Source organism: Grampus griseus, assembly GCF_964374135.1.
Source record: "Grampus griseus genome assembly, chromosome: 7".
NCBI lineage: Eukaryota > Metazoa > Chordata > Mammalia > Artiodactyla > Delphinidae > Grampus > Grampus griseus.
Window position 1 is genome coordinate 55,424,645 of NC_139001.1, and position 12,705 is coordinate 55,437,349.

The window sequence follows — 12,705 nt, forward strand, 5'->3', positions numbered from 1 at the left end:
TAAATTCCACTTCTTCAAAAACCAACTAGCAAATAACAAAAGATATAATTATAGAAAGACAAGGCAATAAGATAATACTTTATTAGTCCTTTCCTCCTGATAATTCAGAGATTAGAAAATACCATACCAATAAATGTAAAAGCAAACCATTTTAAACCCTAACAGCTACTCTTCCTGAAATTGATTAAAAACTCTAAAAGAAAAACAAAATAACACCAAAAGGACTAAGCTGGCTCTAAAAACATAAAAAAGCAAAATTCAAGAGAAAGTTTAATAAGATGTTCTTATAATAAAAACTTTATGAAGTACTAAATTGAAGTCATAAAACTTAAAAAAAAATTAAATATATAAAACATGTCTTTCTTTCAAAAATCTGATATCACAATATCACAGATTTTCACAAAACTGAATCACTAACCTGTATTTTTTCATAATATGTTTGCAGTTATATTTACCTTCAGATCCCATGATGAAGTGATGGATATCAGGGCCTGTTGACATTCGAGGTCCTTGACAGCTTTTTTCTATTATACCTCTAGGTGTTACCATTTTTATATGAACCACCTGTTTAATACAATGCATGATGTAAATTCTAGATATCTGTCAGTGAATGTTGTGTGTGTGGATACACACACCCATATATATTTATATAAAACACTATTTTTAAAATATTGGTTTAAGTGATAAATGGTGATTCCCTTCAGAATTCTAGTATCTTTTAGTAGTTCTTAGACTAAAAATAAATTGTATGTAACTTTAAAACAGGGAAAAATTATTCTAAGATTGTTATTGGCCTAGGTATATTCATCATCTTAAAAACTGAAAAACACATTTCTTTAAACCAAAGCTAGTCTAGGGCTGTCCATGTGGTAAAGAACTAAAGGATGGAAAAAATACGCAATGATCACATTTTAATAGGTTCATTCTTTCATTTATTTAACAATATTTATGAAGCACTATTATTCATGTTAGGCACTATTCTAGATGCTTAGAATTCTAAGAAAAAAATTATTCTTGCCTTATCCCCACCTTCAACTTATCTACTTTGCCCACTCAGTAGAAAAGAGTGAAAAGAACGAAGTATTAATTTTGATCACATCAAAATTGGGATGAAGAGAGAGATGTGGTGACTGAGTTAGAAAGAAGAAGAAAGATATCTGTGAGATATGTCTCACACATGTGAGAAATTAAGTACATTGTAGGGAGAGGGTCAATCAAAAAAATTCCTCAGATCCGACTCAGAAATGGTTAGGTTAAAAACCCAACATATTTTCAGAATAATTTTTTGACAGATAAATAAAAATAGTCTATTGTTGAAGGAAATGAGCAGAGGACATAAATAAAGAATTCGCAAAATAAAAAGATAAAAATTGCTAATGAGGACATTTTAAAAGATTATATTCACTAACAAATAAATATAAAATTTTAGGAAAAAAATATAAATAAAAGGTCCAGTAAAATAAAGATTCTCATAGTGCTAGTAAGAATGTCAACTGGCACAAAATTTTTATAGAGCAATTTGGCTGTAAGGGTCCAAGGACCTAAAAACATGCTTGACCCAACAATCCAAGCTAGGAACTTACCCAAAGAAAATGATCAAAGAAGTATGCTAAAAAATTACTACAGAAGGTATTTTTCCCTTTATCTATTTCTATAATTTTGAAATAAAAATAATTTAAATATTCTTTAATAGGGAATTACTAAATCACAAATTATCAATAAAAGAGAATTATCTGCATTTTTTAAAAATAATGGTGCAAACCTATGCTCATTGACATGTTAATAGATTGATAACAGTTTAAAGAGCAGATTAAACACAGTATGATGCTTTTTTATATTAAAGACTAGATATAAACATGCAAATAAGTACATTAAAATGTATACTTATAATCTGTGGCCCTTAAATAACCCCCAAAAGGATTAAAATAAATTACATGCTTTAGCAGTACTAAATGTGGTAGTCTATCAAATATGCTTAACTCTGATAAAGCTTTTAATAATCCAATAGTAAAAGGATCAAATTCTCTTTTCTGAAACTGAATTTATGTTATCTTAATTGCAAAAAGAAAAATGTGATTTCTAAAATATCTTCAATTAAAAAAAAGATAATGCAAACATTTAAAAAGTGTTCATAATATAGACACTTAAAGTCTTAAATTGTTGGGTGTTAACTATAAAAAAAATATATTTCATCAACAATTTGATATTTCTATCAATGAAGACATTGATGAAAATGTTGAAACGCTAGATTTGAAAAACAAACCTAAATAGCTCTAGGAATAATGTTAGGAATACCACTTTAATAGTCTTATAAACTATTCTTTTAAATTGTTATCAAAATATTGATGATAAAGGGAACTAACATGTATGAAGTACCTATTACATACCAGTGATTCCGCTAAGAGTTTTCATTTTATGTCCTTTATTCCTTATAATAATTCTATGCAACAAATAACATTATTCTATTTTATATAGTAGGAAATTGAAGTTTAGAAAGGTAAACCAATTTGCACAAGGTCACACAATTAATCACTGGAAAAGTTACATATGGAACAAATGATACCTAATTCCTAGCCAGGATGCCTAACTAACTCTCAAGAGCAATGACACCAGATCAGCTAAAACAAAATGATGTGCACATAAAACATTACATTAACTAGAACATTTTTAATTGGGCTCTTTAATTCTATACAGAAAATTTTTTTCAGAAAAATAAATATAAAATCTCATAAGGCAAAACAGTAGTAATGACAAGATCACCTAAGTAAATAGACTAAAATAGTGGTAGAGTTGAAGACCAAGGCTCCAAGGCTTGCAAACTAATATTTAGATACACTTATAAGTCAGATACTGAGACATCTACAAAACTTAAATATCAGTTACTCAAAAAGAAGCACTCTTAAATAATGACCACAGTTGTACCTTTTAACTGTTTGTATTACACATAGTCAACGTTACTATAATCAAAAAGGGTATACTTTTGTGGGGAACTCTCCAACTCAATTTTTAAAGGCTTAACAACTTTATAATAATCTCCATAGACTAATTAATTATTATATAATAAATAGAAAAAAATTTACCAAGTCCTCAATATTGCCATAGATATTCTTCTTCATGCCTGATGCCCGAGTAGATACCCATCCTCCCACAGTGCTGAATTCCAGGGAATCTGGTTCATGACCTGTACAATAACCACTTTCTTTAAGCTGAAAAACAAAAATGTAATATTTTACCAGTGAAAATGGCCCCGTTTAACACAGCACTCAACACATTAACTCTTTCCACATTAAAATTTCCATGTTGTTGCCATTTGGACTCATTAAAACCTATATAGAAAAAGAAATACTTTTATCATGATACATATCATATCATAGTCTAAAAATATTTTTAAGCTTTTGCCTAGTGGAAAAAAATGGGCCAAAAGACAGTTGCATTTTCCACAGGTTCACCAGCCAATCTTACTCCTTACATTCTTTTATTTTAAAGCCAACTACCCTCCCTCCTTTTTTTTTTTTCCACAAAGAGACAATTTACTTATGGAGATCAGATTATGCTTAAATAATTGCCAACTTCATCTAAACACTTTCAGTAAATAAAGCACTTAAATCTCTTATGCTCCTTACCCTAATATAATCTGCAGCAGGCCTGCAGAAAATCTGAGCAAATTGCCTGTACTTAATTCTCTCAAGGAGTCATGTGCTTTAATGTACAGCCATCTGGCTAGGTTTCCTGCATGTAATACCATCATGTATTTGTGACGCAGATCATGCATTCCTGTACATTAAATAGTCACTTGTTTCTCATTTTTCTACATTAGCATGGCTTTGCCATCTGCACAGCACCTGAGGTTGGATGGATGCCCTTTACGGCAACACCACCAAAGCCATTCCACTAAAAACATTTTAAAGACTCAGCCATCTCATGTCAAATGGTACAGACACTACCACCTGCATACCCACTGTCTATTGCACTCAAGCCCATCAATCTGTGTTGACCATTTTGATAGTCATCCAATTAAGCAACTGTTTCTGTTTTTCAAGTAAGCCATGCAGAGATGTAGAATATGTCAGCTATGTTTATATCTGTGTATTTAAGTATGGTATGAAAGCTGTAATCTAGAACCTGAGAACCTATAGGTTGAATACAATTTGTTAGCTTTTGCACACAAGCAATGCAAATTATTGTCTAATTTTGTTGCTAGGAAAACAAGATTTTAAGACATCAATTATTACATAATAGAATTTTTTCACTAAACATTCAATACATTTATTTAATTTTAAGAGGTTAATAACCACTCACAAATAAGTAGCTTAAATACAGAACTGAAAGCTAAAATGAAGATTATCAGACCATGATATTTCTTCCTTAATTCCCAAACAATCTATATTCATATTATTTACTCTCAAAAGACTACTACCTTTTGATTTTTCTGAAAGTAATACACACACACACACACACACACACACACACACAAAGAACTCTTAAAACTCAACAATAAGAAAAAACCCAATTAAAAATTGAACCAAAGACCTTAACAGATACCTCACTGAAAATAGCAAATAATCATATGAAAAGATGTTCCACATCATATGTCATCAGGGAAACACAAATTAAAATAACAATGAGATATTACTACACATCTATATGAATGGCCCAAATCCAGAACACTGACAACACCAAATGCTACAGAGGATGTGGAGCAAGACACTCGCAGTGCTGGTGGGAATGCAAAATGGTAATTTGAAAGACTATCTGGCAATTTCTTACAAAACTAAACATACTCTTACCATACAATTCAGTAATCATACTCCTTGTATTTACTCAAAGGAGCTGAAAACTTATGTCCACATAAAAACCTGCACATAAATGTTTAAAGCAGCTTTATTCATAACTGCCAAAACTCGGAAGCAACCAAGATTTCCTTCAGTTGTTGAATGGATAAATAAACTGTGGTACATCCAGACAATGGAATATTATCCAGTGCTGAAAAGAAATAAGCTATCAAGCCATGAAAAGACATGGAGGAAACTTAAACGCATATTACTAAATGAAAGAAGCCAATCTGAAAAGGCCACATATTCTATGATCCCAACTATATGACATTCTGGAAAAGACAAAACTATGGAAACAATAAAAAGATCAGTGGTTGCCAGGGGTCGGGGAGCTGAGAAGATGAACAGGGAGAGCACAAAGAATGTAGAGCAGTGAAAATACTCTGATAATATAATGAAGGCTACTCAGTGATTATTTATACATCTGTCCAAACCCACAGAATATACACCACCACAATTGAACCCTAAAATAAACTATGGACTTTTTGTAATTATGATGTGCCAATGTAGGTTCACCCTTGGTAAAAGAAATCTCAATGTCATTATATCACTTTATGTGGAATCTAAAAAAGTTGAACTCATAGAAGCATAGATTTGTGGTTATCAGGGGATGAGGGGGTGGGGGAAATGGGGAGATAGTGGTCAAGGGGTACAAACTTCCAGTGATGTTGATAATGGGGGAGGCTATGCATGCGTGGGGGCAGGGGCATGTGGGAAATCTCTGTACCTCCCTCTCAATTTTGTTTTAAACCTAACATTGCTCTAAAAAATAAAGTGTTAAAAAAATATGAAACAAAGATATTTTCAGACAAACAAAAGCAAAAAAAATTCATCAGCAGCAGACTCACGCTAAAGATATTTAAAACAAGTCCTTCAAGCAGAAGGAAAATATCATCAGATTGAATTAAAAGGCACCACAAAGGGTAACTAGATGGGTAAATATAAAAGATGTTTTCTTACTGTTTAAATATCTTTAAAAGATAACTTACTATTTCAACAAAAATTATAACAATATACTATAGGTTTTACAATATATGCAAAAGTAGAATGTATGACAACAGCACAAAGGAGAGACAAGGGGAAAGGGAAGTATAATATTTTATGGTTCTTATGCTAAACTCTAAGTGTTATATACATTATCACCTTAAAGCAGACTATTTTAAGTTAAAGATATACACTATAAAACCTGAAACTCTTAAAAGAACAAAACAAAAACTTATAGCTAATGAAGAAAGAAAAAGATAAAATGGTATCATTAAAAAAAAAATTCAATCCAAAAGAAGGCAGTAAAAGTGGAAAAGGAGAAAACACAGATAGGAAAGATAGAAAACAAATTGCAAGATGACAGACTTAAACTGAACCATATCAATAAATCACATTGAAGGTAAAAGGTCTAACCATCCCAATTAAAAGGTAGAGACTTTCATGTTAGATAAAAAGGAAAGACCCAATTGTATGCTGTCTATAAGAAAAACACTTTAAATATAAAAATATAAATTAGTAAAAAATTTAAAAAGGGAAAAGGGAAAAAGATATACCATGCTAACAACAGTCAAAATAAAACTGGAATGGCTGTTTTAACATCCGATGAAGTAGATTTCAGAGCAAAAAATACTATCAGGAAGAAGGAAAGTCATTTCACAGTAACAAAATTGTTCATTAGTCAAGAAGCAATAACAATCCTCAGTATTTATTCCCCCCAAAACAGAGCTTTAAATATATGAAGTGAAAACTGATAGAACTGCAAGAAAAAATAGATCTATAATAGTTGGAGACTGTAATTCCCTTCTGTCAATAACTGATAGAACAAGTAGACAAATTTTTTTTAAATACAGAAGACGTGAACAACACTATAAATCAATTTGACCTAACAGACATGTATAGACCACTCGAACCAACAGCAGCAGAGGACAAATTCTTTTCAAGTGTACATGGAACATTTACAAGACAGACCATACTGTAGGCCATAAAACAAACATCAATTAATTTGATAGGATTTAAGTCATATAAAGAATGTTTTCTGAACACAATGGAATTAACATAGAAATCAGTAACAGAACGATGTTTAGAAAAATCCCCCAATAAGTGGAAATGAAATAACAACTTGTAAGTACCTATAGGTCAAAGAAAGAATCAAAAGGGAAGTAGAAAATATTTTGAAATTAATGAAATTGAGCAGACATATCAAAATTTGTAGGATACCATAAAAGCAGTAGTTGCAGGAAATTTATAGTACTGAAAACCTATATTAAAAAAGAAGAAAGGCCTCAAATAAATCCCTCATCTTCCACCTTAAGACACAAAAAAAGCACTTGACAAAATCCAAAATCCACTCCTAATAAAAACACTCTACAAACTAAGGTAGAAGGAACTTCCTCAACTTGATTAAGGGCATCTACAAAAAAACTCCCTATACATTAAGTATTAACATCATACCTAATGGTGAAGAACTGAATGCATCTCTCTTAAATCACGAACAAGATAAGGGTGCCTATTTTCACTTCTTTTCAACAGTGCATTAGAGGTTCTAGTCAGTGCAATCAGGTAAGAAAAAGAAATAAAGGCATACTGATTGGAAAGGAAGAAGTAAAATTGTCTTTATTCACAAAGGACATGATCATAAATGTAGTAAATCTAATGGGAGCTAAAACTTTTAAAACTAATTAGTGAATTTAGTAAGATTGCTAGATTTAAGAGCTATACACAAAAATCCATTTTATTTCTATATACTAATGAAGAATACTCAGAAACTGAAAACTTTTTTAAATACCATTTATAAAAATATATAATACTTAAGGACAAATCTACTAAAAATATGAAATATTTGTACACTAAAAACCATGACACAGCTGAGAGAAATTAACAGACCTTAAAAAAACTAAAGTTATACCATGTTCATGGGTCAGAAGATTCAATATTAAGATGTCAGTTCTCCCCAAATTGATGTATAGAGTTGATGCAATCCCAATCAAAACCCCAAAAGGCTACTTTTTTTTTAATAGAAATTGACAAGGTGATTATAAATATCATATAGAAATACAAAGAACCCAGAATCACCAAAACAACTTTGAAAAAGATTTATGATAAAGCCATAAGAATCCAAATAGTGTGGTACTGGCATAAAGATATACAATAGATCAATGGAACAAAATAAGAGTCCAGACTAGATGCACATTATTATATATTACATATTATATAAAAATGACAACAGACAAGTTTTATGATGGTGCAAAGTCAACTCCGTGAAGAAAGGATAGTCTTTTCAACAAATGGTGCTGGAACAACTGATTATCCATATGCAAAAAAAATGAACTTCAACCTATCCCTCACGCCATACATGAACATTAACTCAAAATCTTCAAAACTCATCAGACTTGAAAAGAAACTAAAAACTATGAAACTTAAATGGGAGAAAATCTTTGTAACCTCAGGTGAAGCAAAAGTTTCTAGATATGACAGTAGAAGCATGATATATAAAGTAAAAAATTAAGTACTTCATCAAAATTAAAAACCATCTACTCTTCAAAAGACTCTGTTAAGAGAATGAAAAGACAAGCCACAGACTGGGAGAAAATATTTGTGAAGTATATATCTGGAAAAGAACTTATGTCCAGAATATGTTAAAAAAAATTCTCAAAACCCAATAAAAAGAAAACAATCCAATTTAAAAATTGGGCAAACACTTGAAGAGACACTTCACCAAAGAAAATATATGGTGGCAAATAGTGCTTGAAAAGATCTCCAACATCATTAGTTATTAGAGAAATGCAAATTAAAACCACAGTAAGATACCATAACAAACCTACTAGAACAACTAAACTTTAAAAGACTAACAATAACAAATATTGGCGAGGATGTAGATAAACTCATACAGTGCTAGCGCAAATATCAAATGATGCAATCACTCTGGGAAAACGTTTGGTGGTTTTTCAAAAAGGTAAATATACATCTACCAAATGATTTAGCCATTTCATTTCTAGATACTTACCCAAGAGAAAGGAAGGTATATGTCCAAACAAAGACTTACACATGAATGTTCAAAGCAGCTTTATTTGTAATAGCCCAAAACTGGAAATAATCCAAGCATTCAACAAATGAATGGATAAACAAACAGTGGTATATCTATACAACTGAATACTACTGAGCAACAAAAAGGAATAAAATAATGATACATGCAACAATATGCACGAATCTCAAAATAATTATGCCTAGTGAAAGAAGCCAACCCTCGCCCCACCCTTGTAAAAAAAAGAGTATGTGATTTCATTTTAATAAAACTGTAGGACATTCAAACAAATCTACAGTGACAGAAAACATATCAGTGATTGCCAGGGACATGGAAAAGATGGGATGGAGAGAATTATAAAGAGGCCAGGAGGAAACTTTTGGGATTGGTGCATGTGTTCTATATCTTGATTGTGGTGATGGTTTCATGGTTGTATTCATATACCAAACCTTATCAAGTTGTGCATTTTAAATGACTGCAGTTTACAGTATTGTATGACAATTATATCTCAATGAAACTATTATAAACAAAAGCAGGGACTTCCCTGGTGGTCCAGTGGTTAAGAATCCGCCTTCCAATGCAGGGAACACGGATTTGATCCCTGGTGGGGGAACTAAGATCCCACATGCTGCGGGTCAACTAAACCCCTGCACTGCAACTACTGAGCCCATGCGCTGCAACTACTGAGCCCATGTACCACAACTAGAGAGCCTGCACACCACAATTACTGAGCCCATGCACTCTGAAGCCCATGTACCACAACTAGAGAGCTTGCATGCCGCAACTACTGAGTCCACGCGTTCTAGAGCCTGAGCGTCACAACTGCAGAGAAGCCCATGCACTGTAACAAACAGCCCGCATGCCGCAACTAAGACCCAGTGCAATCACATAAATAAATATTTTTAAAAATAAAAAGACCCTTTAGAAATACTAAAAAGAAAAAAAAAGACTCAGGATTTTGGCTCAAGCTGCCCAAAGAACTGAATTTCCACCAACTGGGAATGAGAAGGCTGCAGAATAAGCAAATTGTGGAGGGAAAATTGAAATTCAATTTTTTTAAATGTTAAGTTTGAAATGTGTATTAGATATACAAGTGGAGACGTCAACTAGGCAAGTGAATATGCAAGTTTAGAGTTCAAGAAAGAAGTCTGAGGTGATACAAATTTAGGAGTCTTTGGCATATAGAAGAAATATTTAAAGTCAGCTGTGTCTGAATGAAGCAGATAGTACTCAATAAAAATTAGTGGAATTAATAAAAGTTCTAAGTACTTTACATTATTAACTTATTTCATCCTAACAAAGACTTTATGAAGTAGGTATTATCTCCATTTTATAGATAAAGAAACTGAGGCACTGATAAATGCATCCCTAGTGGGGGGAAAACATAAGTCACATATCCCCAGACTATTAACTAATGAAATTAAGTAGCCAAAGATTTAATAAACCTAGAAACAAATTCCCAAAATCCAAAGTTAACATTTAATGACCTCCCTTAAATTTCATACATATTAAAAAATGTAATCTACAAGTTAAAAAGATGAAAATTTGTGCTACCCAACTAATATATTTGTGTCATTTTAAAACTTCTAGAATGAAAAAGCAGGAAGTTTTAAGTTGGTTACCTCAGCTGAAGAAGAAACTGAAGAATACAGAAGCATAATGAGGAAGAACTTGAACTGGGATCAACACAGCTATAGAAACTATATTAGAGTCTACTAGAGGCAAAAAGAAATGTTCTATGTTGGCATTTAGGGAAATAAACTAGTAGGTAAAATATCAGAAGTTCCTAGTCTAGGAAAATGTCATTTAAATTTCAAGGAAATATGTTCCTTGAATTTTAATTCTAACCTTTAAAAAAAAAAAAAACTTGGAAAGGTTAAAATACTACATCAAATGCTATAATAAAGGATATAAAATTATAGACATGAAAGGCCATCCTTTGTTATAAAAAAAAAATCACTGTGTTGATAATGCCTCTCAGCATAACAGAAGACTAATACAGGCCTTTTTACAGGTTTTTTTTCATTAAATACTATTATTCAACCCACAAAGTTCATTAATAATTAACAAACCTAATTACCTTGAATTATATAAAACCTTGACTTACTGAAGATCTTTAATGTCTCAATGAATATGTTCAATTTTATTCTAGTTCTCTGTATCTTAGCGCATTAAATAAAAAATAAAAGTTTAATAATGTTTTTCAAAACCTTTCATCCAGAATTGGTCACCAGCATACCAACTTCATTCAACTCTTTACCATGAAATATGGAAAAAGATGATAAAAAAAAGATCAACAAGCATGTCACATTTCTCTCTGTGTTGTTAAAAGGTGGGATGAAGAAGGGGAAAAAAAGGTAGGAAAGAGGGGTCTCTGTAACCCAAATTGAACAAAATAGTCAGTTCATCACCAGCGAACTGGACTTTCTAACTTTTGTTTACAAAAGCTGAGTTACAGTCATCTTGACCATATTTGAAAGGGCTGAAGAAACCAATACATTTTAATAATTACCGCCTAAAATCCATGAAGAGAACCTCAAGTTTCCTAAAATTCGTTAGGATCCCAAAAAAGTGCTATAAGGACTCCAGGAGTTCCACTTATTCATGAGATGAGCAGTTTTCAATAGAATTATGCTTTGAAAATTTCAATGAATAGCAAATACCAACATCTACCCAAATTGATCAAATTTATCATTAATTTCTGAGAATTCTGTGTCCAACTTGTTCTGTTTCGCTCCATTCTTACGACCTTGTTTCAAGTCACTATCAGCTCTTGTCCAAATTATTGCAGCAGCCACTGAATCCACCTTTACGTGCCCATCCATCCTCCACAGAGTAGCTCACGAAAACTAAGTACAAAGGTAAAGTTCAAACATTTGGGGCTTTATGATCTGACCTCTTCATGTTTTCCTGGCTTCACCCTTTACCACTACTATACGTACACTCACCCAAAATACAAACACCAAGAATATGTGTTCTCCCATATACACAGACTAGATCTCAGCCATATTCAACTATCTGCAGATCCTCCAAAGCAACAGCTGCCTGTACATCTTCTGCACATGCTGCTTCCCTTACTGGATTGTTCTCCCCAACCCCATTTCCTTTTCACTCTCACTCATCCTAATTTAATCCTCATTTTAAATGCCGAGTCCTCTGTGATACCATCTTTGTTCAACTCCTTCTCTTCAAACCCCATTTGATGAGCCGAAACACCCCACATTTAGCCAGGCTTCACCTAGAAATTCTCACTGAGTCATATGTCTATTTACCTAACTTTCTGTCATAATATAACGTAAGCTTTCATAGGGTAGGGGATGGGTGTCTTACTCACTACTGTGTTCATAGCATCTAGCTCAATATCTGACCCACATCAGAAACCGAACAAGCTTGTTCAGTGAATATACTGTGAAAGGTACTTTATTCATAGAGGGGATACACAGCAGTTTTGAAAATTTTAAATAACATACCTGTCTTTCCAACTCTTGTCCTGTTATGCCAGCCTCTACATGAGCTGTCAGATTGCTCTCATCAACCCAGAGGATTCGATTCTGTTGCAAAAGAAGAAAGAAGTCTCATCTCCAGGAACAGACATTTTCTCAGGAAATATAACCTCCTAACTGAAAGCAGCAAGTGACAAGACAGAAATTAAGCAAGTAGGGTTACCCACACTAGAAAGCTCCACTTGTTCTTGACTATACAACATGACAGACATAGTAACACAGGCAGTATATTGCACAGGAGTTGGTTTAAAACACAGACATTCAGAAAGTGAGGAAGAGGGTTTCAGATAAAATGAGACTAAAAGAAACCACCAAAAGCTAATGCAGGCCTTGTCTGAATCCCCATTTGAACAATGAAATGAAT

At 32.6% G+C, this 12,705-nt stretch overlaps 1 protein-coding gene across 1 annotated transcript in view; it reads right to left on the bottom strand.

Annotated features, from left to right (window-relative positions):
• Positions 1–12,705, bottom strand: part of AGPS (alkylglycerone phosphate synthase) — a 137,637-nt gene that overhangs the window by 71,079 nt on the left and 53,853 nt on the right. Inside the window, exons 8-10 of the mRNA XM_082658479.1 lie at positions 12,309–12,389; positions 3,081–3,206; positions 456–564 (exon numbers count right to left, since the gene is read on the bottom strand). Coding sequence (XP_082514605.1) covers positions 456–564; positions 3,081–3,206; positions 12,309–12,389 — 316 coding nt within the window. The remainder of the gene's footprint in view (positions 1–455; positions 565–3,080; positions 3,207–12,308; positions 12,390–12,705) is intronic.